This window comes from Ixodes scapularis, unplaced genomic scaffold (genome assembly GCF_016920785.2).
Source record: "Ixodes scapularis isolate PalLabHiFi unplaced genomic scaffold, ASM1692078v2 PGA_scaffold13__105_contigs__length_92229423, whole genome shotgun sequence".
Lineage (NCBI taxonomy): Eukaryota > Metazoa > Arthropoda > Arachnida > Ixodida > Ixodidae > Ixodes > Ixodes scapularis.
In genome coordinates, this window is record NW_024609839.1 from 78,543,310 (window position 1) to 78,571,151 (window position 27,842).

The following is a 27,842-nucleotide window of genomic DNA, read 5'->3' on the forward strand; positions in this document are numbered from 1 at the left end:
TTAAAAAATGAACCGCTTTAAATACATTCGAAAGCGGAACTATGGCGAAACCGAAACGGTCCTAAAACTCGGTTAGTTTCTATTTTTAATTTCACATTAATAATTTTTTATACCATATATTTATATATTTTTACAAATTATTTTTTTTAATAAAACATAGATAATTACATTAGAGAAATTAAGCAATTCAGGCAGAGCTTTCAATCGCCACCGCTGTGCAATCATCATCATCATTAATAGCGTGCGCGCGGGAAAGCTGCAGCCCTACAGCCGACTACAGCCCGGAGTCCGGAGTGCTGCCGTGCTACCGTGCTACTGCGCTAACCTGAGAACTCACTAGCCACCATGGCTGGAGGAAGTAAGTATGATTTAACGTTTTGTTTGGAGCGACAGTCGGGATTTTTACCAAACCGGTCCCCTGATCCGCCACAGCGGTATTGAGGCTCGCGCTCCCCCTTTGAAGCAGCGCGCGGCCAGAGGGCTACCGCGCTCGCAATAGCCAACAGTAACGCTTTGCTAATACTCCGTATTAAGTGACATGACTTTAGGCCGAGTAATGAAAGTGTTACAACATTTCCATCGTTCGCAGAGCTTGGCTGTTGCAAGACAAGGCGAACCACTCGAAGATCGTAGATATGGACACTATGGCTGCTCTACCCAGAACAACAGCTTATCGGCGCGTTCGTCGTGCGGCGGAAAGCGATCTCAAACTTATACTGTCAGTTAGTAGAGAAAACGCAATGTGCTCAGCTGAAGCTTTGGATGAGGCTTCTGTAGAAAGGCCCGCTGGGTCGCCGGAACTAGTTGCAGGAACGCCGCAAAAACACGCGGGATCGCCGGAACTAATTGCAGAACCATCACGTCTCTCGTATCAGCAAGATGCCCTGACAATGTGCTGTTTTTCTGAGACTGTGCCTGATACTCCGGAACCGGTCTTCGGTGCAAGCGCCATTCACTCGAGACGAGGCGTCCCTGTAGATTCGGAAGGCTTGCCTTACAGTCGTGAACACCATTTCCCAGGCGAAAATCAGTCCACTTCCAGCTGGATTATGGAACTGGAAATGAGGCGGTCCAGCTGGATTCCAGCTGGATTCCAGCTGGAATCCAGCTGAACCGCCTCGTTTCCAGTTCCATAATCCAGCTGGAAGTGGACTGATTTTCGCTTGGGTTAGAAAGAGACAATCGAAGGAATGTCGAGTTGGATGAATTGTCTGAATCAGAGGAATCCGACGTTTCACGTTTCAAGGAAAAGCTGCGGCGGTGGAGCGTAGAGGGGGCTGCTCCTCATGATACCGTTACAAAGCTCCTGAAGATACTGCACTCGCATTCTTGTTTCTCGGACCTCCTAGCATGTGCCAGGGCACTTTTGTCTACACCAAGAGTCACTGATAATGTGAGGCCCATGGATTCCGGCCATTACTGCCATTTAGGCTTGAGTGAGGGGCTCAGGGCAGCGCTGCAACCTGTGCACAATATACCGGATCCAATAATCCTTCATGTGAATGTAGATGGACTACCATTGACGAAAAGCACGCGGGATCAGTTCTGGCCCATTCTCTGCCAAGCTGCTAACTGTGCAGGCAGTGACCCATTTCCAGTTGGTGTCTATCATGGCCAGTGTAAGGCTCTTCAGTCAAATGTCTTCCTTAGTCCGTTTGTGTCTGACCTGAAAGGTGTTCTCTCTGAAGGTGTTGCTATTGGCAACAGGGTCTTCCGAGTGCAAGTTGGAGCAATAATCTGCGACGCACCTGCCAAGTCATACATTCTTGGCACCAAAGGGCACAGCGGCTACTTCAGTTGCTCAAAGTGCACGACTGAAGGAGAATTTGTGCGGGGACGAATGTGCTTCCCTGATCTTGATGCTCCATTACGAACAAATGCTAGCTTTAGGCGTGCAGAGCAAGAGGACCACCACATCATGGAAACTATCTTAAAAGAACTTCCCATAGATATTGTTGACCAGGTGCCACTTGACTATATGCACCTCATCTGTCTGGGTGTTGTGCGCAAGCTTGTACTCCTTTGGCTGAAAGGTGATAAAACCTACCACATTGGAAGTGCATCAAGAGATTCTGTGTCGGGAGCTAACATTGAAATGAGGCACTATGTACCATCAGACATGTCTCGGAAGCCACGCAGCTTGTCCGACATTGATAGGTGGAAAGCGTCAGAATTTCGCTTGCTTGTACTTTACACGGGGCCAGCGGTGCTGAGGTCAAGGATCCCCAAGCCTCTGATGGACAACTTCATGACACTTCACTGTGCAGTCACCATACTTTCCAGCCCATTACTCTGTAGAGAGCAATTAGGGTATGCAGAAAGGCTCTTAAGGCATTTTGTTGAGACCTACATAACACTATATGGTAGACATGCAGTCTCTCACAATGTTCATGGCTTGATTCATGTGGCAAGCGACGTAAGAGTTCATGGACCTCTTCACAACTATAGTGCTTTCCCATTCGAAAATTACATGCGTAAACTCAAAAGCTATGTACGCAAACCAGAAAGGCCCTTGCAGCAAGTCTACAATCGAATCGTAGAAGAAAGATTTTTGGTTGCATCTCCTGCTGTCAACACTGGAGAGTCGGCAGCATCGACTCCACCCGTCTCCTCTGTATTCCTTGGAGGAGAAAGTTTCAAGCTGACAGCAAGGCATGAAGGTCGACCATTGCCGCTCGGATGCATTGGACCTCAGTACAAGACCGTGACGTTTCCTGCTGGCATCACCATCAAAACAAACAAAAAAGACTGCACTTGCATGTTAAAAGACAAGAGTATCATCAAGGTTGAAAACATTGCACGCACTGCAGTGAACTATCAACCAGTGTTGGTTGGAAGGAGGTACCAGAGTCTAGAAGACCTTTACAGCTATCCCTGCAGTTCATCATTGCTGAACATCTTCCTTGCATCTGAACTGTCTGACATTCACTTCTGGCCACTTTCAGAAATTGCAGTGAAATGTGTGAGACTCCCATTGGCAAACAAATTTGCCGTTATTCCAATGGTGCACCTACAGTGAAATTTTTTTATGGCTGCTTGTTTATTAATAATCTAGTTTATGATATTGTTTGTAGATGAACTGGACAAGCTAGTTCGGTTTTAGTATGCTGCATTAAAGAGGGAAAAATAACTCGGTGGACATGCAAATGCTTGCCTTTCCTGCTTCGCTCAGGTGACAAGTTTGCTATTGTAGCATTTCCTGAAGAAGATCACAGCTTGGCCATTATTCACAAAACATGGCTCGTTGAAAACACTGAAACAACATTTTGGCCTAAGGAAAAAAATCCTAACAAGCGTCGTCGAATGACAATCGAAGGCGTCAAACCACAAGACAGTTGGATGCAGGTCAAATGCCTGATCAAGGACTGGGCTGGTAAGTGCTTTTTTGCTCTAAATTCTTTCCAGTCCTCAATGCGTAAATTTCTTTCAGACACATATGAGAAGGCGCTGGAGAAACTTCAGGCTCTGGAGTATACGTCAGACTTCACTAGTGAAGAAGAGCTGGGTCGTGGCAAGCGAAAACGCCGTCCGACCTTTCCTTTTGACTATGATGACAGCACCGACACTACAGGTTCCGACGATGAATATGAACCACCAAAACCACCCACGCCACCCCAGCCACGGAAGAAAACAGGTATGGCATCGTGCATTGTTGGCGATGCTCTAGGACGGTTGAAAAAAATAATTCTTTGAAAACATCTAGTGTAACTTCAAACGGCTTACTACCAACTATTCCTCCTTTTCCAGGTGCCAACTTCTCTAAGTCACCTCTGCATCACTCTGGTGTGTATACCTTATGTCTCTTCAGTGCATGTTCAGGTACATGGATTGAGTAAGTGTGACTATTTCCTCTGCAGCCCTGTACGAAACTGTCACGTCCCAAGCCACATCCCAAGCACGTGCCCAGTCTTCACGCATGCAGCCACAGTACATAGGTAACTGCTTGTGCACAAGGTGAGTGTTCTGTAGATAATTTAATTTTGATTCCAGGTCTCGACAATGTCCCGCTTGTACACGCATCCCACACGAACAGGATGATGTCCCGCCCGAGCATCCAGCCTACAGGTAGATCTTGCAGCTAAAGTTATGTTTTATGGATTCGACTCCTTTCTTTCTCACATGTTCTTGAATTTCCTGTTAACATTCAGCATTTTGTAGAGAATCTGTTTTCAATTTCAGGTGATGACTTGGGTCCACCAGTGCACACACCATATGCGAACATTTTGCCCCATTCAAGTATCCAGCCCACAGGTAGATCTTACAGCGGAAGTTGCATTTGATGGATTTGACACATTTTTTTCTCGCATGTTCTCGGATTTTCTTTAACATTCGGCATTTTGTAAAAAAACTCTTTTTGGTTTCAGGTGTCCACAGCGTCCCCCCAGTGCACACTCTATACAGGAGCAGGACACCTCACTCAAGCATCCGGCCTGCAGGTATATCTTGCAGCTTAAGTGGCATTCGATAGATTTGACTCATTTCTTTCTCACCTTTTTTAAATATTTTTATAGCATTCAGCATTTTGTACAAAATTGCTTGTCAATTTCAGTTGCCAATGATGTCCCTCTAGCGGCGGCAACACTGTGGCAGCAACACCACGGTGAGTTTTATTTTGTGAATGCTAAAGTTTTCATATCCTTCGAAATAACATCAAAGCTGAGAACTGTTATGTACTGACTGACAGACTGGCGCTTATCAGCTCGTGGCCACTCGAGGAGCGTGGGCACTGAGCGCTCAAGGCTCGGGGTGCGCGGGCTGACGAACGCCGGGCTCCGAATTGATTAAACCGATTTGACCAGTGGTCTCCTGTGAACCGACTCGATGTAACAAGAACAGCATTTTATAAAATTTCAGATGCACCTGTAACCCCTATGAACATGTCTCACCCTGGCACTGGACGGGTAAACACAGATGCACAGGTGCCTGGTATGTAATATCTATTTAGATCTTCAATCAGAAACAAATTTTGCGATAGTGGTTTCTGGGCTTCTACTTCTTATGCTATGTGCATGACAAAGGCGATTCGGAAAAGGTATTGTGTCTAGAAACGTTTTTTTCTAATGAGTTTGAGTTGTCGTGAGGGGCATGGCTTTCCTAAAACATACAATATATGTCAGGAGCAGTATTTATCTTAGTGTTTTTATTTAAAGAGGCACTAAGGTGGTTTCTGAATAAGATTGCTCTTGATGTTATTTTATAGGTGCCAGTTAATAAATATATCCAGTGCCAAATTATGAAACTGCCTATGTATCTCGAGGCAACAGAAATACATGCATACTATACACACTAGAGCAATGAAAACACTTGAATGTGTGGAGATTTTGACTGTTTGTACTATTATAGTTTGTTTTGAAAAGAAGTCCGATCCACACGTTCAGAAATCACGCCACTCGTTGGCTGCACGAAAAGCCATCGCTAGCAATTGGCTGACAAGCGCCCCTTGTTGGCTGCCTCACAATAATATTCATCTTGGAGAAGGGGGCGTGTAACAATCTTTAATCGCGTTTTTAGTAGGAAAATGGGCCACGCCTGATTGTGTAATTTCGGGTTTTCAGAACGCTTGGTGCACTTAGATTGAGTTATTGTCACTAAAGAACTCTCAGAAACTGCTTTCATACTCCTTTAACTTTGCTATAGACCAGTGTCCGCGCCAATTCCGGGGCGCCGCCATGTTTATCTACGCTCGCGCCACGACGCGGAAAGAACTGGCAGGCAGGGAGGGGGGGCTGCGTTGGCGGCGTTGTTTTGGGTAGCTGGATGCGGCAGGCTGTCCGAATGCACCGACACATCGTGAAAGATGTCTTCACCAGAAGCCTCTGCGGCCCGTTCTTCAACAGGCAAGATGTCGTGAACATTCGAGAACCCATCTCGATCAAGGAAAATAAGGGAAAACCTTTCTTGTCTTAGATGTTCTCGGTGTCTGCTGACCCTTGACATCCGCGTTTCAGTCCGGGTTCATTGCGTAGTAAATATTTCGATACCGCTTTCTTGTAGCTTTCAAATGCTTGATTGTTGGCTTCTTGTATACGACATTACATTCGTGGCACGTTTGAGACCGATTTTCGCGATCTGCTTGCCTTTCTGCGGCAGCGCGGCTCTGCCAAGCCGAAATAAGTGCGAGGCGTTCACTTGATCGAACGCAGTTTTAGCGAATGAAAACGAGACGACGTTTCATCGAATGACTAGCGAATGGGTCTAGTTACATAGACAGCTCGGATTAGCTTTCTTTTGTAATGTGGCGCCTTGTCTGCCGCTGCGAAGCGGCGTAAACGAGGGCTCCGAGTATGTTAGCACGCACACACACTGCGAGCGTCTGGGTTCGAAACTATTAATTGCCAGTTCTAAAGGATGCTACTTACTTGAAGTGGGAGCTGGAATTCTACGAGGTACCAGGAGACACTTACTATCGGGCAACGAAGCACGGTGCCTGTGGGGGCGGAGTCTAGGAACGCTACTGATTGATATTGTGACAGGCGATCAGTTATGATAGCAGACGAAACTTCGACTCGTTTGTTCAGAAGTTCGCGGTGATATTTTATTAGCCCTCGTTACAGCACACCAAGGATCTTAGGTAGTGAAATTCACATCACGCAGGCTCGTCCGTCGTAGTCAAATGAGCGCAATCGACGATGAGGTGTAATGAGCTACTAAGCTTCACAAGGAAAATGCGCGTGAGAAAGAGTTTTGAGGAAGTCCAAAACACCGATCCAGCAGACGCACGTACGTACGTTTACTCCGGACTTCATGAACCCGACGGCGCAAGATCAAAGAGCACCGCCGCCATCGCCACCCGGTTTTCTCTGCACTTTGCGCGACGACGGCACTGCAACGAAGGGCACTCGCCTCGGCGTTAACAATCCGCGAAATAGATTAATTTCCCACTCTTGAAGCCATTCCAAATGATAAATGAAAATACCTCGGCGTTGTTGAACATCTGACGACACAACCAACACAACTGTGCCGCTGGCTGCGTGAGCCTGACACAAATGTGCCGAGCGCCCGCTCGGCACCGTTGTTGCTCGTGAAGGCCTGCTTATTTGTAGTTGAGACGATGATTCCACATCTTTCGTGGTGCTTGCAATAACTTCGAAGGGCAGGGGAACCTTCTCACGAGGACGTTGAAGAAACTCAACACCGGAGCCACCAAAGCAATCGCACAAACCGTCGCCATGTTTGCTTCTTCGTCACTCGCGGCGCGGTCAACTCGTCGCGAGATGTTTTCTGGCTCGGCTAGATGAAAACCAACAACGGCAAAGTGGCGTATGGACACACGGCTCTCACATTACGGGCACTATACTCACATACCGCGGTAAACAGGACCGATGCCGGCGAAACGGCAGTCGGCACACCAGCGAAGAAGCCCTCAACGGGAACCGGCGGCGCAGGCCGACGCAGCCCCCCCTCCCCGTGTGCGTCTGGGTTCGAGATTATTGTTCGCTTTTGCTCCTTGCGGTCGAGGCTAAAAAGAGCACTTCCGGACAAAGGTCTATACACCAACTCATCTCTGTGACGTCACGGCGCGGTGGTGGCGCGTCGGTCGCACTTCCGGTCTGGGGCTGTGGGCAGAAGTCCCCATGACAGACGTGTATTCCTGCGTTGTTTTGAAAGGAACCAGACAAAAACCTGTCTTCTCGTCAAAACGCCGTGACTGGGGCCGTACCAAAAGTGTCGAGAAAGGTTTGAAGGTCAGTTTTCAGGTGCTCGATTCGTCCGAGAATCTGGATATGTGCCGTAAAAAGAAAAAAGCAGACGCCTTCGGACAACGATTGCTTGGGCGGGAAGCACTTTGGGTTGAATTCACGGATACTTGTGGTCATCAGATTTATTTGTTTTGTTGCAACATGAACGCCAGAGAACCATCAAGTTGTGCGGACCACCTGCGGACTACGTTCAGTGCGTCCTCAAGTTTAAACGGCCGCCTGATCGTTCGAGCTGTCGTCTGCTCTCTCAAACGTTTCTGCTTGTCGTCTGCTCTCTTAGACGACGCCGGCCCGTATATGTTGGCCCGGTACTTGCGATAAGAAGTAAATGCAGGCCTCAAAAGACTTACGTTTGAAGGTTGGTAAGCAGGCTCGATGTAAACAGTAAATAAAAGATGTTGATCATTGTTACCAGTGACTATCACTGACTTGCTATGCCTAATTGACTTGGTCCGATTCTGCTTGCGATTTTCAGTATCGACGTCGACCATTTCAGCTACGGTTCACGCTTTTGCAGCCCGAGCGGCGTCGCGACTGAAAATTGCGAGCGAAATCTCATGGTTTTAGCGTTCATACTGCGGCGTCCACGCGGAATGAATCGCCACATGTCACATTATTCGCGCGAAGTTTCGCGGTGTAACGAGCCTCGGTAATTTCGCTGACGCCGCTCAAGTAATCGGACATCGCCAGGAAGACGTAAAATCAACAATTCGAACGCGAAAAAGAGCAGGGGGACTCACACCAACGCCGATAACATCGCGTTTCAATGGTTTGTCTATGGGCGACGGGGCGACGGCGAGCTTTTTGCCCACACCGCCCTCGCGCATGCGCGGCGCCGGTGGCGTCCGCTAGGGGCGCTCCGGTTTGTTTGTAAACATGAGTTGGTGTATATCACGGAGAGTTACTATTTCATGTTATGTCAACAGTTCTGCAATGAGGATGCTACTGTGGCTGCACGATGGAGCTCTGTTCTGTCCATTTCAGTGTTTATGGAAGGGATCCTGTTGGCACTGAATTCCATCAAGGTGACACAGCAGACCCACTCCGAGTACTTTAGCTTGCTGCTCAGAAACACCGAAGATGCCCCACTTGATCCAGAGGGCCTGCCGGACTTGCCTTTTTCTACAGAACAGGACTTCGTGCACTTCGACAAAGAGCTGGAGGTCGACAAGAGAGCAAGACTTTGTATGATAAATGATGGTTATTCTAAACTAAGCTCTGTATTTTGCATCTATGCATGATTGAACTTTTTTTTTTGTTATGAGCAACTGTATTTTTGGAACTCCACCTTGTAAATATTCAGGTGATAAAGGTTTGCTTACCAGGTGCCAGAGTTCAGTTACAGGCATAGCTTATATTAGAACCTCATTAGATGCATGAACACAATTTCGTGTTAGTAATCACATTTCATGACTGAATTCCTGAACAGGTACTTCAGTGTTGTCAATAAAATCTTATTTTTTAAGTTTAGATATACCTAACTTTAATTTGCATCATGTGTATATGTCGGTCACTCTTACAGTACCGAGTAAGCGAGTCAAAATTGGGCGGAAATGATCTCATAGTGCCCATACTTCTAAGCATGTGGTTTTGTTTCTAAGATTTATGTGCATCCGTAGGGAAGATGTTCCTGCTATGCCATCAAAATCGATATCTCAACATAGCTATTAGAACTACGGCACATTTTGAAAATTTTTCAGTGTTTTACAATGTGAATGCTTTATGTGCCAGTGGTGATAAAACGCTTGAGAACCACTATGCTTATGAAACCACACTAAGATTGTGATATGCTTAAAATTCTAAATGAGTTAGTAGTTTAATGTTAGCCCATATTTCTGATCTGATTGCTGTTTTGATTCTTTTTTACCAGAGACAACACATGTTAGTTCAAGGAGGTGATACACCTAAAGAACGGACCACCCGAATTTTGAGAAGTATACTATCTTCAAGTGTCGCAGCCGAGTACAGCTGGTGTGGCGCCAAGGGAAAACACAAGTTTTCTGATCTCAACATCTGCAAGCTCCTGTGTAGTAAGTTAGATATCTGAACCTGCACAAGTGCAATTCTTAGTATGTACTGAAGTCTAATATAAAAGAATAGTGCAAAACCTTTTTGGAAAATTTGGTATATAACTTGATATAAGAGTGTAACCAATGAAATAATTAGAGCATATTTTCCAGTGTGTAAGTCACTTTTTTTTCCCAGTGTTACATTGATGTTCTTATACAGCAGAGCAGTTTATAACAGGCACCTGCACTTGTCCCGCCACCAACCACCGAAGAAAAAAAGACATGTTCTTATTTCTTTAAAATGGTACACAGTAACGGTCCTAGATCCACGAGACGTAGCCTTCGGGTACCGTGGATCGGCTTTTCCACATAATCAATGCCCGGGAATGTGATGGCTACCTGTAGAAGGGTTTTGTATCATTTCATAGATGCACGTTTCACTGACAACTTTTTATTGACACACATTTCATTGGCACTGCTTACACAAAGCACATGCCGCTGCATCATCTAGCTGTTCTGGCTACTTTGAGCACCAGTTTTTATTTAGAAGTAGTGCTTGCAACTAGTTTCTGTTCATGAGAGTAGTACCAGTTACTAGCATCTTGAGCTAGTCACTTACTATTTCGCTAGGTGGATTGCATTGGACTTTTGGCTTTATTTTGCTGATTCCGGCAAGCTAGGCTTTCTAACAGACCGCGTTGCGCACTGTCATCCCTTGCTTCACTCCGCTTGGGAGTTTAACATCCCCTCCGGCTCCCGCCTTTGGTAAGCCTGTTTGGAATCTCCAAAGGCTTAGCAGGCTAGGATAGTAATGGGGATGGCGGAAACAGAATGTCGGCAAAGAGGCTCCGCTTTATTACATGCCAACAACATCCAGGCCACCAAAGAAGTACATGCAAGGCTATGTCGCGAAGAAGAGGCTGTCGAAGGATCTGTCAATGAAATAGCATTCAATGAACTGATTGCTACTGCTGTAGAGTGACGCAGGCACATCAAAACAAATTTGTTTCAAGGGTTGTGTTTCTCATTTGGTTTGTTTGCAAGAATAATGAAATTGGTTCCTGCTTATGCATACTTCGCCTGAAGTTGTTGATATGGCAGTTAGCTTGACTGCATAATGCAGCTCACATTTTTTCTGCCAGTCTAAAATATCTTGCTGAACTTGACAACAACTTTTTTATATGCAGGCACCCTCACCTACCGTCAAAACTTGGAAGAAGCCAAGGCAACTAAGAAGGACATAGAAAAAGCAGGCATGTCGTGGCTCCGTCATTCTGCTGAGCGGGCAGCGGCAGAAAAAAAGTCCATGGGAAGGAAGGACGGCACACCATTTACACTAGACTAAGAAATCACTTCAACAGGGCAGCCCTTTGAAAGGAACTATGCAAGTCTGTTTCTTAACGTTTTGCACTACAATTTGCAACAGCGGTGCCCGCAGGGAGTGTGGTACTGTATCTGGAGAGCTACATTTTCAAAGAAACAACTTAATTGAGTAAAAGTTTAAAAGTCTGAATGCTTTTCTCTACATATGGTGTTTGTTTGCTTATGGCACACATCTGATTGTTGCAACAGCTGATAAACTGCAGCAGCAGTTCACAAATAAAATACTCGCATAGCATTTTTGGTTTGGAAAGACCGTCTGCTTTGACCGAGGGGGCCGTATGTCGGCTGTTTCACCAGCCAGACTTGTGACGTTAGGCGAATGCTGCAGATAAGGAGAAGACATTCCTATTTTTTAACTTTCTTCTCAGGTAAAGCCATTCATTGAAATAGTGATGGAAAATTTCACCACCTACGGATACCAGTGTCGTAAATTGTAGCACAGTACATTAAGACAACAATTTATACAGTTCCTTTGAAGTGCCCTGTATGTAAGATGTGCACCAATTTTTTTTTTGGCAATTCACTATCGATTCAATATTCTAACAGCCATTCTGGCATTTCAGTTTCGTGATACTTTATACAAGATGTATTTGTCACACTTGTTTACACTACTCTTTTCTATGCAGTTCATGCATTTTTTCCTGTATTAAGCAAGTTCAGAGTCACTGATGTCACTTGCTTTTAGTATAAACTTAGCTATTCAGTGCTCGACTGCTATTGTAGACTTTGTGCATTATTTAATGTAGATGTCTGGTCTTGCTGACCTTGGTCACATGGCAATATGTTTTCTAGATTTTGCCAAAGTAATTCTTTTGCACGACTTGCATACAATCATTATACACTGTTGGCACCTAAGCTGAAAGGGGGTTAGTCATTTTTACTGGCATTACTGTCCTGCAACTTGCATTTTTAGTACTTGGCATGTACTGCTTCTATGCCTTGCCATAACTGTATTTCAGTTTTAGATAATGTGTTATTTTTTTTATAATTAACAACTCTAGTGCAATACTGTGATAACATATTCTATGTTTCTGCACTTCAAAGGAAATGTTTGAGTGATATGCAGAAGTAAGCATTCTAGTGAAATACTGTGATAATATGAGGGGGCATCAAAACGTTTCTGAACTGGCATCACTGAACAAAAACAAAACAAGTACAGCAGTGTGACACCAGCTGACACTTCCTGACAAGCTTGCAGTCTGTGCCGAAATTTACTGTGCAGGGCGAGAGTGATCTCTAGCTTGTTTGTTCAGAAGGGATTTTGCAACTTTCTCACCGTGAAACACAAATGAAAAACTCGAACCACGTCCATACATCATTTTCTGTGAAAATTGAGAAGAACACATTAGAAACTCAGAAACTCCGTCAGCAAGCATTCGGTGACTGATCTAGGTTACACAAATCTGTGAGTGGCATGGACATTTTAAGTGAGGCTGAGAATGGCTTGAAAACAATGAATCAAGAGGATGCCCTCCAACAAACCTAACATTTAAAAATGCAGAAAAAATCCTCGTTAATTCAGTAACACTTTCTGAGAACGATTTCGGACATTGCTGAACAACTCAACATTATTTATGGTTCAGCAATAGGGAGTTTTAGTAGATCGTTTTCAAAGGCCCGCTACCGCTACGAGCGCGCGCTTCAGAGCATGCATCGAAGTGGCAGCGCGAGCTCCCGATACGATTAGCGTGGCCTGAAAACACGATCTACTAAAACTCTCTAATATCCGAAATGCGCTTCCGACGGTCTTCGTGAAATAACACATAGATTTTTTTTCGGCACTCTGAAATGTTATGTTTCTCGGAGGGCATTCTCTTCATCGTCTCCAAGGAATTCTTGGCCTTGCCTAAAATGTCCATGCCACTCACTTATACATGTTTTTACTAAATCATGGTCACCAAATGCTTGGTGAGGAGTGTGTGGTATTTTGACATGTTCTTCCCAATTCTCACAGGAAATTTGATGTAAACGTGCTGTTTGAGCTTTTTATTTGCCTTATGCGGTCAGAAAGTTGTGAAATACCTTTTAAACAAACAAGCATAGCTCGGAATTCATTTTGTCACCACACAGTGACTGGCAAGCCTGCTAGGAAGGGTCAGGTGTGTCGCACTGTGGTGCTGCATTTTCTTTTTGTTCAGTGGTGGCTGTTCAGATACTTATTGATGCCACCTCATATGTTATTTCTCTGTCTTTGCTTTTTACATTGAAATAATAAAGGTTTATTTGTTTCAAGACTTGTGTGGTCTTATCCCACTGTAGTGTAAATTAGTACACCAGTATGAAAATATACAATGTCCTATATATGTCCTAATAAAGTCCAGGAAACATCCTTTCCTGGACATCCTGAGGACGTCCTTTGGTGTTTCACTTCGGATGTCTTCTGGACATTATTCGGACATCCGCAGGATGTCCCTAATGTCCCAGTCGGGACATCCTTTGGATGTCCAGCGGATGTCTGTGTGTTGTCTGGGGAGCGCATGCTATTGTAAGCCGTTTTTCCTAAGGGGTTGTGCGAGGATACCGAGGTGTCTCGGAGAGGCATGGCAGTTTTCATGGTCATGGCATTAGTGAATCATCTTCCTTTTCAGCGTTTGCTTCGTTTAGAAGAGGGTCAAGCATCGTCGTGCCAACCTCAGCCGGAAACGCTAAGCTGGTGCTCTTCCACGGTCGCCTCCACCTTTATGTGTATTCTTTTAGGCCGCCGCCCCGCATTCTTTTTTTCGAGAAGAACATATGATAAAGGCTCATAGACTTTTAACGTTTGTTGTACTCTAGACGACTTCATTTCTGCGGTCACCTAATTTCCTGGATTTCGCCAAGTATGAACTTCGGGAATATTTAGTGGGGTATCTACGATTGTGATTCGCTATGCACTGGTTGTGATAGAGTGATGTATTTGCGTGATCAATTTCAATTTTTCTAATTATTTTTGATCGTGAAACTTGTTAAAATCAGTTATTCGCAAAAGTTAGTTTAAGTATTTGATGCGGTTGCTGAAACAGTAAAGAATCATATTTCGCTCTCAAAATTAAAGGCAAAAAAAAAAAAAAAAAAACTATCTTCCAGAAAAAAAGTTGTCGATGTTCCCTTGTCGGTAAAATCTTTTCTAGACAGTTGTTGAAATGAACAAACCACGTGAGAAACCCGACGGGGCGAGCAGATGCCAGCACGCGAGGATAGAGGCTTGGCTTTCTTTAGTTTACACTCTGTTCCGCCTAAAGCTGACGGTGCGATAGGAGCTACGTGCTGGGCAGACCATTCAACCGTTTCCTTTCATCGCATCACCCCGCCCCTGCGCGTAGGTATATGAGCTGGGGCGTAAGGACGTGGGGAAAAATAGGCGTATGACTGGTCCGACGAGCACGTAGCATCCACGGCACTGTCAGTACTTCATGTCCGAGGCTCAAAGTGAAGGGTAGCGTCAAGAAGGGGGAAGCGAGGAAGAATGAAGATGGGGCTTCTCCATTTATTTGTGTGATTACTAACTGGCCGCTAGACCTTTTCTAATCCTAAACGGCGTCGTAAAAAGAAGGGGTTATTTCTTTTTTTTTTTTTTCCAACAGCGGAAAAAACAGCGAGGAGAAAATCGAGAAGAGTGGAGAGTAAGTTTTGTCCTTTCTGCTTCTTGGTCGGTACCTATGTCTGCTTCCTGCACAGGGGTTGCGGTGACATCAGAACAACGCCGAGTTTTGATTGGCTTTGATTGGAAGGATGGAAGGATAGTGGGTAGACATCAATGCTAGATGCCTTGACCTCTACCCACTATTTTTTTTTTCTATCAGCCAATAAGAGTTCGGTGGTCCAACTCTGATATCATCGACACCTTTGTGCAAGAACTAGACGAACTTGCAATCCTCATAATGTTTCGCATAAAAAAGGAAACTGCAGCAGTTCTGTGTGAGTGACCTCCAGGATCACAAATATCAAGATCTTTTTTTTAGAGCGCAGCTCTTAGGGGCCCGTTCCCGGCTTGAGCGGCGTCGCCGTCGGCGTAACCAAGGTCATCTCAAGGTCACTTGACCCCCAAGGTCACGTGACCCCAAGGTCATCCCAAGGTCACGTGACCCCCAACAATCTGAACGATTGTTGTAAAATAGCAGTATGAGGTTGGATCTGCATTCTGTGAACCTACTTTTATTCGTCTGCTTTGTGTTCCATTACGTCTGGTTTGCGTAGATACGGTCCAGCACTTTTGTACGTTCTTCCGCACCAAAATTCCCACCCGTGTTCCCACTAGTACTTCGCACAAACAAAACAAGCAACTATAGTTCACCTAACTCATATTTATTGTAAGTATAAAATCATCTTAATTATTATTAGAACTGTACAAATCGCTCGACTCTTTCGCAACAATTTCAAGAACTATGGATGCGTTTTTCTTCGCAGGACGTGGTCGAGGCGTTGAGCTCGGCGCAGCCGAGACGGAAGCCACGAGCGTGGACAAATGTTCTACAGTCGACGTTCGGTAGAAAACATGCACATGGGGTAACGACACTTTTCCAAGTTTTCACGTCTACGCGGTGGCCACTCGACGCTTCGTACGGTTTCCAAAACATCCTTTTCCAGCGTTAAAAGTGCGAACAGAAATAATAAGAAATTACGATTTTAACTTTAATAAATGGTGCAGTTCGTTGGCATCTGTAAAGGCACCTAGTAAAACTGTTTAAAAATCTACAACTAAAAACATAGCACATTTAAAAGCCGAAAAATGTGAAACGGGAAAAAACGTATCTAGCACAGCTATGCAGTGGTAAATAAAGAGCACATCTTTCGTTCGTGCACATATAACTAAAAAGTGATGGCAAAGCTTGAAACGCAGAAACCATATACCGGGACTTGACACAAAGGCATGATTTTCGGTGAAATGGTGTTGACCTACCGCGACTGAAAGAACAAGGCGTGGAAACTCGGTCTAAACTGTTTTTGCAGCATCTCCACACACTCCTTGCGCATCACTCTTTCCTCGGCGTTCGAGCGGTAATGTCGGTCCGCCGTGACGTCGTGTCGGGCCGGGATCCACATTCAGTCTAACGCGGTGCTTTCGGGATACCCTAAAAAAAGTTGAGCGTGCGTTTCTTCCCGTTCGAGCACTTTGCTATCACAACGACCGCCACGTCTTACAACCGACCCCTACGGTTAATGCCCGAGACTGTATCCCAGGGAGCACTTAAAAAATAAAAACCGGTCGGTTAGAGAGCACCACAAGACGCCCAAGATCTGAACTGGGCCTAGTCAAGCATAGAGTTACCGGACCACTCCTCTTTAGCCGACAATTTTCGCTGTGCAAGCTTCGCCGACTCCCCGAATGCCCAAAAATAAAATCTGCAATAAAATCAACATGAAACGGCGCAAGACTCTGGAAGTCGTTTTCGGATCTGGATGGCTGCCAGTAGACCTTAGCACTACGTCACCAATGACGCCGATATATTTCGGCGTCGGTTCTGCGAAGAAGGAGCGGTCGAGCGAACAGGGTCATCGACGTCCCTCCAGAACAAAACAATGTGCATAAAACGTTAAAAGAGTGCTCCGCGAAATAAGTGTGAGTCTCGAATGAGTTAGAAACGGACGTGAAACGAGAGAAGGAACTGATTAAAGAACCTCGATAAAATAATAATAATAAAAAAAAGAGGTTGCGTGGTTTATCGCGACACTTCTGACTAGTTACGACACAGATCGTTGCACTGCATTAGACCGACCCTAGTTTGTACAAGGTTGTTTGTGCGTGATGACCTTGCGGGTTGGCGGGACGGCCGTGCGGCAGCGGCGTCCCGGTTGTTCCTCCCGCGACCTCGACTTTGTGGAAGATTCTTCGTTGTGTGTGACGGTTATCTCGCCGTTAATTGTGCGCAGTAAATAGTGTGTGTTAACTCTATCCGGGGTTTCGCCGCCTTCTTCGTTCCTTCAGTATGTCGAAGGGATGCACCTCGGGGACGTCCACGCTGTAAACAAGAGCACACAGCATTAAGCGGTTTGTCCCGAAAGGCTGCGGAACAATTCATCTAGTTCTGGCTCGCAGTCCAAACGCCCCATTTTCCGGACTATGGTCCACAAACTATACGCGTTGAAAAGTTAAAATTTTGTGCAATGTGGGCAATAAAAGGATTCTTTTTTTTTTTAAAGACCGTTCATTACGACATGACAAGACAGATTTTGCGACAATGATTTCTGAACGACACAAGCTTTTTTGCACACTAACAAATGTAGGAACGTCTCAATGTGTGCCGAGTGTGAGACATTTTCATCTGTGGGCTATAAAGTGGGTATGGGCTACATAAAAAGAAACACTTTTATTTTAACTATAATTTGCCCTTGCAGACTCGAAAATGTGCTAGTCACGTGAGTCTCTTTGATACTTTGAACATACACGCTCTTTTTGCTATTCGTTTCTGGTTGAAGACTAGATGTTTGATAATTACTTTAAAAGGCACTTATACAGCTCGTTAACTTGAGCTGTGGCTGAGATGACTTATTGGATCTCAGTAACAGCAACTCTGCATCGTACAAACATTCTTTCCTTCGTACGAATTCCCACAATCCCGAGCATAGTGAGATTTCTCCGGTGCATATTATGGGATCATTCAAATGAAATCTAGCAAGTCGAATTTTGTTTAAAATAAATTCAACTTGCTAAAATGCAAAGGACCCAAAGGTCCATTACTCCTGAAATGAAATACTCATAGGTTACTTAGTACTACATACACCAGGTTTCCCAATTTTTAGAGCTCCATAGTCGGTGACATGTTAAGAGTTCAGGGGAAGCTCCTCCCACCTCTTTCCACTTCAGCAGAGCGAACACCAGAGAGGAGATTGCTTCACCCTTAACCTCTCACTGACTATATTTATGGCAATAATGAATTTACTCATGTCGATCCTTTGCAACTGGCGACCAGGGAACACTAGCAGAATTTTGACGTCGTCCGCCCAAATTAGTCGCACCATGGTGTCCGTAAACCGTGTTTCGGTTCTTGAAACAATGCGGCGTAATGTCGCTTGCAATGGCTGGGCTCGGCATTCAAATACCTCATAAAGGTATTGCGTTTTGGTGACCCCCCCAATGCAAACAACGTCGGACAAAAAACGGACACCAATGTTTTCTGAGCGTAGCACACTTTTATCGCGTGCAAAGCGTACGATAAAGTCTGCGTAGGTCACGAAAATTAGTGGTATGCAAACAGTTCTTACAAACACGCAGATATGCTGTAGGTGAGGCTGTACCTCGTCCCTTAAGAAAATGCGACACAAAGAGGATATTAACGGCGAAACGGCAGCTTACCCGAAGTGCTTCGAGGCTGCCCTCCAAAATGTCAGGACTGAAAGAAAGAACACATCAACCAAATCAGCATTCGCCGTCAAGGAACGCCGCTTAACAAAGTTACCGAGCGGCGTTGCATTTCTTCCGCATACATGGTTGGAGCGGAGCTTCTTACGAAGAAAGCCTATGCCCTTACATTTTGCCTGACTCTAACACGGACTAACCGCAAAGGTACAAGTGCGTGACTGTAGCCCCTGCCGTCAGTGCGTTACCTTCCCTGTTGGGATGAAACAAAGTACTATCGTGGCCAATACGAGTTGAAACGCCGCTCCATGTGGCAAGCGGTACTATCGGAGCCGCTTGCCAGAATTTCTCTAGAAGCTGCGACGCACGTCGAGGTCGAGACAACTCTTCTCTGGCGCTCCTTGCACCAGTCTGCCCTTCCTCGTCGTCTGCTACCGAGACGGCAGTTCTTAACTGCGGCGCGACTGCCCGGATGGACGTCCCGATCTCCAGGGTTTTGCGAAGCTCCAATTGGGTAGGATCTGCCGTCACAGCTGCGATGAACTAGCATTGCTTCTCGTCCGTGGTAGCTCGAAAACGCTTTTCATGCGGTGCACCCCTAGGTCTGTCTTTATACCCTGAGGCGTGAGTTGTGCGATTCACAGTCGCCGATGACCTTCTCCATACCATTGCCCCTTGTCGATACTCTTTAATGCTCTGATGTTTGACGCGCCTCTATCGGGTCTTTAAAATTCTTCGAGTATGTCCAGCGAAGGAAGAGAGACGTCTGCATTCGTGCAAACTGGACTGTGCATTTTGGGTGGGCGCCCTTACGTGATCTTACGGTACTTGATTTTCAGATGGCTTTTGTTTTGCTCAGACTGTAGAGACAGATGTGCCATGCAGGTGGAACTGACCGTGGCAGAGGCAGCCCCCTTGGCCTCGATGGCAGACCGGGGCCGATCCTCCAGGTGCAGGTCCATGCGCCAGGAGGTCCGCACGCTGCCCTCCTCCTGCCTCTGCGCAACACTCCGAGTCAACGTGGGGGAAAGCACATCCCAGGTGCATCTTTGGCTGTCAGAGCAACGGCGCCGGGCGGAGGCACCGGGACGCGCGACACCACAAGTGACAACCGCCGCAACCCCGTTGCACAAAAATGGGGAGTGCTGCTGCTCCTGGCGATGTTGGCCCCCCACACCCGGGGTGCGGGCAGCCGTCACTCGGTGTGAGGGCCGTCCATGCCACCGTACGCCGCACCCTCCATGCTTCGTCGTGGGTCGCTGCGCTGCCCACACTAGCCATTTTCCCCGACTTGACATTTCCTAAACTTTTCCAGATGCTTTAAAATTCTGACAGTTCCAGATTTTTCAGTAGGCAGGCTTTTCCTTCGAGCGCATCTGAGAGCGGCACTGGTTGCATGCAAGCGCACTGTTGAGTGGTTCAGTCAAACGCCTTTATAATAAACACCTCAACAAAAACACCCGTTTAACAAACTAAAATAAAGTCCCGTGCTCAATGTGTTTCTCAGAGTACCACAACAAATTCCTGTTTAACAAATATTTCTGTTTGACAAAGAAATTGCGGAGCCCCACAAAGCAAAAATGAGTGGTAACCAATTGATTTCACGTAAATTGTTGCTCTCAAGTGATGTGCACAGAGAACGAAAATATTGCGGCAGCAGCGACGGAGAAATCACCTTTGCGCTGCCTCTGCTGTACCACGTGGTCTCGGACTTGGGTCTAAATAATTTGTTAGTGTGCAACCTTGTGTCCAGATGGCTCTACGCGGCTACGTTACGCGAAATGCCCGCACGTGCTTGCCCATACTGTCGTCTTGTTCACGCCATTGAGTGTGCACCACTCCCCTCCAGATAAGTTTTTTTTTTAATGCTCCAAACGGTCAATGCACGTGCTTGTTTTCTTAATTTTTATGTACTGCATTTGCACGAATATAACGCAAGTTTTTTTTCAAACCTAGTGTTCTATTCAAACAAATCTAGTGTTCTATTCGAAATCGAGTTGAGCCACAAGGCGCCTTCTTTCCGGCAGAAGTATGTGGGAGGAGAGAGAATCTGCATTTCAAAAGTCGCCACTGTGAATGATGGCAGTGCTAGCATCTTGACTTGCATATTATAAGACACTTTTTTTTTCTTTCGTAATTTGTACGTTCGGTATGCGACAATTGCGCGGGGAAAATTTCCCGAAGAAATGCAGAAGCGAGAGGTGGGTGTTTCGACGTTACTCCCGGACTGGTAAGAAACAGCTTTAAATTTTATTCTACTAAGTATGTCTGGTTATCAGAATCCGTTGAAAAGTCGCCATCGGCACTGGCGGACACTGCGTTGTCCGTTCCTTCACCCGAAAGAATGAACTCCCCTCACATAGATGCGCAAGTTTGTGCCTGAGTTACAAAGGCAAGGTTTTAGATTTTCACGGTTTCGTCGTTGGGCGACAGAGGGAAAAGCGGTTCGCCCCTTCACAAACAGCAAATGCGGAGCAAACGCCACCGAAGTATGATGTGCCCAGAAACACGACTGTCAACGCGAAAGGGGCCGAGAGCATTATAGCACAGACGTCCAGCGCCGACAGGTACAAACTAACACCGTACGTCATTTCTAAGAGGAAGATACAGCCCAAAGAGAACCAGCCAAAAGAAATCGTCCTCTGCAAGCAAGAAAAAGGATGGATGTCTGCGAAGCCAACGAAAGACTGGCCGTCTACGGCGTGGGAAGTTTCTTCAGGCAGAGCATCATTTCGCACACTCCTTGCACTCGCTCTTCGTGCTGATGAGTGTCATAGGGCACGTTTCATTCGGCAAAAGGCACGTCGAAAGTGCGCTAAAAAAAGTTAGCAATTTATAGAGACGGTTACAGTGGCACGCCCACGACCAGCCGTGGGTGTGCATCCGTCAGTGGGGACCTGCCACAGTACTTTGCCGTGTCGTATCGGCACCACATTTGCGCAAAGTGTGTAAATTCAAAAATTTTGTCCCGCGTAATAAACACCCTCCCCAAATATCTGTACATATTTGGGGAAAAAAAGTGTGTTCGTTATGCGAGTAAATACGGTATGGTAGCACTGCCATCATTCACAGTGGAGACTTTCGAAATGCCAAATCTCTCTCCTCCCACATGGTCTTGCATACTCCATCCAACCACTCACGTGTTCCAGCCAGGGATGCCCAAGAACTTGTGCTGCCGTGAAGCGCTCGCAGACCTCCACTTGCAGCATCCCCCGAATCAGCTCCTGCAAAAAGACGTTTATGCTGCACCCCCGTGACGGGCAACAGACAATGACTGCACATAGCAACGGCTTGCCTGTCAAAAAAAGAAAAAAAGTATGCTTTCCCTGGCTATATTATGATTCTGCGAATAAACTCTACAGATTATCGCAGTCGCTGACATACCATTGACTCAACTTCCTATCTGCATACAATGTACTCCTTTTACAACAGACCGAAATCTTGGTCAAAATCAAGGTCTGTTATAACTACTGCAGTTTTCACAACAAATCGGGATTGACAAATCTCTTGCAAGCGAATGTTCCCCGGGTTTCCTTTTGTTTCGTCCGAATGCCTGCAGCTCCACACATAGCGGTATTAATTCCGCCAATGAACAACTGAAGACCAAACATGTGCCTACCTAAGCTTGTCAGCTGGTGCAAGCTGCGGAAGCCGAATACAAATCCCTCCAAGCGCACACGTGTCAATCACGCTTACAAACCTCCCCACTTGGCAAGTCACCACTGCTTTGGCGGATGCACGCTCGACGGCGTCCCTGAATACGGATACCAGGGCGTTATTATTAATGCGAAAGCATTGACTGTCTTATGGAGCGAGTAAACGTCATCAGCTTTGAAACCATGCAAAATGGCACCTTAATGAAGCCACATGCAAAGCTAGCCAACGGAACCTTTTACACTTTAATCCCATTGTCTGGCGCGCATCGACGAGGCTTCCATTGGCCGCTGCGCGTCAGTTTGTGAGGTGTCATCCTGACTGTGTTATCGCACTGTTGTGCTATCACCGATCACCGCGTTTGCTTGCCTCTTATCGGTTGTACGGTGCGTGCCAATATATATGACGCATGGAATAAACCAAGGGGTTTGTTCTGCTGGGAACTACGTTGCTATCTGTTCCTTCCTCGCGTTGCAAGGCACACGACAGTTTGATTGATCGCTCACCCGATGGCGCTGCATGTCCGCGAGGCAGCGGCTCCCCTATTCCATGCCCAAGGTCAGTGCGTTGTACGCCGCAGATTAAAGGGAGCGAAGAGTGGCGTGCATGCTTTCGCATTCACAACTCATAAGAAGTGCTTAGGTGTACCTCGAGCACTTTTCGAATGACTCGTCTTGCAATTAAAGTCTGTTTCATCTTACGACTAAAGCATCAAGGCACTAAGATGTCTCTTTCGTGCATTATCTTGCTTTCGAAGTCCTGCATGAAAGGCCTTTTTGTGCAACATTTTTGCCCGTGCAATGGGCGCACTACGCAGTAAAGAAAGAAGCCGACCGGCCAAAAGAGGCCGACCGGCCAAAAGAGGCCGACCGGCCAAAAGAGGCCGACCGGCCAAAAGAAGCCGACCGGCCAAAAGAAGCCGACCGGCCGAAGGAAGCCACCCACCTTTGCAGACGCAGAGATGCCGTCCCAGTAGGGAGACATGAACTCGAACCTCCCGCTGAGGATCTGGTCAAACAGCTCGTCCTGGTTGCTCGACTGGCTGCAAGCAGACGAGAGAGGCACGCAAGTCTCGATGGCGACCCACACACAACGGGCCGTTCAATGTCCCCCTGGAGCGAGCGCCGCGACAGGCGCTCGCTCCAGCTACCTCGCAAGACCGATTCCCCCGCTGAAAAAACAGAACTGAGAGGATGCAGGCCTAGCAGAGTAGCAACACTGTGCCTCTCCTTACTCGAGCTAAAAACTTGGCTTGCTTTGGACAAGGTGAAAGTCTTACCAATTACTGCCGTCTGCAGAATGCAGCGCTGCAACTAGGGTGCCTTCATGTGCTCTTTGCTTAGTGCGATGATATCAAATAATTTTTATCCAAAAATCTTTTTTTTTTTTTTTTTTTTTTTTATGTTCTAGAGCAGTGGTTCTCAAATGGGGGTCTGCAGATCCTTTGGAGTCCGCGAAGGCATTCTAGGGGTCCGCGAAGCCCTACCTAATCAGTCAAGCTGGCAATAAAAGTAGTCTTTTCTCAGGTCAAGAAGAAATCTTTCAGTTTCCGGACAAAGTTTCTCGTGTGCATGTCAATAACAGAGGCCTACTACTTCACACCAGCACTTAGTTATATCCATTTATTAAATCATTATATTTAACCTATAACTTTCCCCTCCTCTCACCATTAACGGGGTCCTCCATCAGTTCCGACGATTCACAAGGGGTCCGCGAAACATCGATAGTTTAGAACCATTCTTCTAAAGCATGTGAAACGGTGCTTCCCGGCACAAACTCTTGACGTTGGCTGTGCTACTGCAGCATTTTGTTTCAAACTATTTGTTTCTATTTTGCAGGTGAGCGGAAGCTGTTGGCATCGGGTACTACGAAGAACATCATCACCCTAAAAGGAATGTCATTAAGGTGCCCTAAATATAACCACTAAGCTTGCTTTGTGACGCAGATAATAAAATCATTCCCCGAGATGCTTCTCGCCTCTTGCTTAAATGTGGCAAATGGCAAGACACACTAGGAAGAATGTGGCTATTTACTGCGCGGGAGGAAGAAGAAAGTGCTTTATCCGATGAACGAGAACTTTCACCCTTTCGCTCGAGCAAACTGGCATTTGCCACGCAAAAAGACTCGGAAAACATTTGTTCGGATGAGTCTGACCATCATCTGTAATTTAGCAGCACCGAGCGCTTTATAAATGCTGATAGGGTTTGCTGTTATTATCTCGCTCGTTATACTAATGTTTCACCACACTGTTTGGTTGTAGTTGCCCCAGCCTCTGGGAAGCATTTACGCGCTAAATTTAGTCGGAAAACGACACACGCCGTCATGATACAATCTAACAGTGACATCCCATCACATGATGTCATTTAATACTAAACAATATATTCGTTAAGACGGAAGCTTGGGCGAGTTGGTGATTCATCTTGAGGTTATAGCGCGCTAGACGAGGGCAAAACCAGACACACAAAGGGACAAACACAAGCACCGACTTACAACTAATTTGTATCCTTCTTCTACTTCTACTTCCTCTTCGCAACCCCAGTTTAAATACCAGATCGGATATAAATGAAAATTCTTGTTTGCCAATTTAGAGCAAAAATACCCATTGCCAGACAAACACTTCTGCACAAAGACTCGCACCGTGCGTGGCTATCATGCCAAGCAGGAGGCCCTCACCTGACAAATGGCGGGAAGCCGCACAGCAGGATGTACATGATGACCCCCATGGCCCAAACGTCCACCTCCAGGCCATACCTGCACACAGCAGGTGAGGTGCACGCTGTTGCCAGAACTGTTTGCATAAAAATACACCGGTCTCAAATAGTCAGAACGAACAAACATGCTCTAGAAAGATATAAAACATGTGCGGCATACTTTCTAACGTAGCACTCGGAAAGCGCACATTATTTTGTTGCATCAATTCCAAATCTTGTATCTACCATTTAGTTGCATGATTGGAAAAAATGTTTCCTGTAATGTCAGAATTTTTTTTTTTTCATCCCAATACTATGTTCTGCCCCCCAGCATTTTCGGATGTAGAACCTGAATGCAGATGTTTTTTTTCGGGATGGCCATACTTTGGAAAGACATGAACGGGAATAAAATCTCTGAATAATGCTAATCATAAGGTTTTCTAATTCGAAATACCTGTAATGACTCATTTCTAATTATCGCTGAAAGAATGTTCAAATATAGCAACTTGTTTCAGGATGTCGCTGAAGCTACAAAAATGGTTTTGTTGCACTCTCAGTTGTTCGTAGAACACGCAGACATACTTTGTGCCATCATTTCTGGTGGAAGTACCATAAAAAAGACGAAAGAAACATTCGCATTAATGTCGAAATTCTCTCGAAAATAATAAGATCTACTCTATGTAGAAGATTGGCTGATTTTTGTGCTTAGCATCCAAAATTATACTGTGCACCAAAAGTCCGCTTGAAACACGCGAGAAATGACGGAAAAACATTAAAGACCAACGAAAAATGCCCATCTTTGGGCATCTTTTGCATATGAGAGCGCCGCCTGCATGCAAACGATTTGCGATTTTTAACACCTCTAAAGGATTTTGCCGCTCCCATGCATCCACTAAGGACTCTTTACTGTCTATAGTGGTCCCAAAGTGGATACACACGACGTCACAGGGGCCGGAGTGTCGGACGTCGTGATCCCAAAGGTCAGAGCTAGAAGTCCCAGCAAAAAAGTATGAGTGTGACACTTCTATGCCGTCATTGAGCGGAAACCGAAAAGTCGCTCTTGAGGAGGCGCAAAAGGTGCCGGTCTGAGACGCGTTTCAGGCACCGTGTTGCAACTATGCCGTGCCGTCTCCAGGAACCTCAAACGCATGGGAAGACGGGCAGATCCATTCCTCCAGATTCGTCGTACCAATCGCAGAGGCTCCAGAGTCAAAAAGTGGCACCGACCCCGCCGATGGGGCGCTGACTTTGTGCCCTATTAGCGACGTAGTGCTGACACGGAGCCGCGTCTGTGCCAGGTTGAGTCACGGTCCTCAGTCCGAAGTCTTTTCATCAAGCTATGGGAGTTTTATCGGGAGGCAAAATGAAGTGCTAAAAACGCGCCGGGGACGTCAAAAGCCAACGAATCGGATCATCTGACGAAGCCGACGGATAGACGAGAATTCGGAGAAGCCGCCGCGGAGAAAGTGGTTGGATGCGTCTACCTTTTCATAATGCCCCACATACCCACCAAAAGAAACGGGACGGCCGTAGACGCTGTCTACGCTCGAGACCTAGAGGTTGCATCATTTTAAAATAATTGAAATGCCACAAAAAGGGTTCTACATCATCTTTAAAAAAAATGACAAGACTTTTGAAAATGCTTTTTCTTTCTAAATTTTTAATTTTTATTTCCCCACCTTTTTTTCTTTCTTTTTTTTTTTTACTTTTACATGGATCAGCAGTGCTGGGGTGACGAAATTTACTAGGGCGGAAAGCACCCAAGCATCCAGGCCAATGAGCAGTTAAGTTCAGGTTGGCGTCGCACCTGCGTCGTTCCTATGAGAAGTGCAAGTTTGTCTGCTTCTTGCGCAGGGGTTGGAATGTTGTCAGAACGCCGAGCTCTTATTGGCTGATCAAAAAAATAGTAGGTAGACCTCAAGGCATCTAGCACTGAGGTCTAGCCACTATTTTTTTTTATCAGCCAACAAGAGCTCGGGGTCGATCTGATGTAATCGCAACTCCAGCGCAAGAAGCAGACGACTTGCTCTCCGCAGTCACTGGCAAGGTGAAAACAGCACGGTGGAGCTCCAGTCCTCTCTTGCCTCCGGCTTCCCACCTTGGACAGCGCCCGGCCGTCTAGCACACATCCAGCGCTCTGCGCATATCCAAAGTGGAAAGCAACATGTTCTTTGCCAAAGGCCAGGCGTTTCATAGATGCGCCCGTTGTTCATGCTCCGTTGGCGACCGCAACGCTCGTTCGGCGACGCAAGCGCGGACGGGCCCAGACGGGGAGCTCACCCTGTCTCAGCGAGGATCTCGGGGGCCACGTAAGTGGGGGTGCCACAGACGGTGAAAAGGCGCTCTCCCCCCGGAGGCAGCTGCACGGCCAGGCCGAAGTCGGCCAGCTTGAGCAGGCCGCCCCCGCCCACCAGCAGGTTTTCCGGCTTGATGTCCCGGTGCACGATGGACAGGGCGTGCAGGTAGGCCAGGGCCCCCGCCAGGTGCCAGACCAGCCGCCCCGCCTCCGCCTCCGGGAACTTGCTGGCTGCCGCTATGGCGTCGAACAGGTCCCCGCCCTAGGGACGACGACGTCATTGAATGCGATGAATCGCGTTTACGCGCTGGAATTGACGACGTGTGCAACGAGAGTCCTTTGATACGTTACTGGTCAGGGAACGTCTCCGTAACGGTATTGAAGAAGTTGGTATGCGAGCATGTACGGCGTCGGTGTCAACGGGGGACGGGGGGGTGGGGTCGAGAGTTGCCAATCTTGCAAACGCCCCGGGGGTCTGGTGTGAATTCCAATGCGGAGCGCAAGTTCGTCCGCTTCTTTTGCAAGGGGTTGTGGTGTCGTCAGAACGCCGAGCTCTAACTGAAGGATAGTGGGTAGACCTCAAGGCAGCTTGCTTTGAGGTCTACCCACCATACTTTAATCAGAGTAATCCGAGCTCAGCATTCTGACGTCACCACAACCCCTGCAAAAGAAGCAGACGAACTTGCGCTCTGCATTGGAATTTCAAATCCACTTTGAATGAGACACCCCTGGAATGCGCCGACGTGTCATCGCACTGGCGGCATTTCTCGTTAATGTTAGCATTTTCAGCCCCTTACGCTTCGCTGGCCGATCGAACTTCCTTTTTTATGTTTT

The 27,842-nt window shown here is 46.5% G+C and overlaps 2 protein-coding genes across 2 annotated transcripts in view; one reads left to right on the top strand and one right to left on the bottom strand.

The window, feature by feature from the left end:
- The first annotated feature begins 262 nt into the window (after positions 1–262).
- LOC120836119 lies at positions 263–12,673 on the top strand. Its single transcript, XM_042289689.1, has 13 exons — positions 263–358; positions 3,173–3,373; positions 3,431–3,634; positions 3,748–3,783; positions 3,858–3,935; positions 3,991–4,065; positions 4,180–4,251; positions 4,365–4,436; positions 4,550–4,600; positions 4,855–4,926; positions 8,685–8,900; positions 9,509–9,730; positions 10,897–12,673. The coding sequence occupies exons 1-13, from the start codon at positions 346–348 to the stop codon at positions 11,052–11,054; spliced, it is 1,470 nt and encodes a 489-aa protein (XP_042145623.1). The 5' UTR covers positions 263–345; the 3' UTR covers positions 11,055–12,673.
- A 2,682-nt stretch (positions 12,674–15,355) lies between these two features.
- Positions 15,356–27,842, bottom strand: part of LOC8034220 (serine/threonine-protein kinase DCLK1) — a 43,060-nt gene continuing 30,573 nt past the window's right edge. Inside the window, exons 11-17 of the mRNA XM_029984361.4 lie at positions 26,993–27,270; positions 24,696–24,773; positions 22,968–23,064; positions 21,509–21,592; positions 19,265–19,366; positions 18,366–18,402; positions 15,356–17,031 (exon numbers count right to left, since the gene is read on the bottom strand). Coding sequence (XP_029840221.2) covers positions 18,397–18,402; positions 19,265–19,366; positions 21,509–21,592; positions 22,968–23,064; positions 24,696–24,773; positions 26,993–27,270 — 645 coding nt within the window. The 3' untranslated portion in view covers positions 15,356–17,031; positions 18,366–18,396. The remainder of the gene's footprint in view (positions 17,032–18,365; positions 18,403–19,264; positions 19,367–21,508; positions 21,593–22,967; positions 23,065–24,695; positions 24,774–26,992; positions 27,271–27,842) is intronic.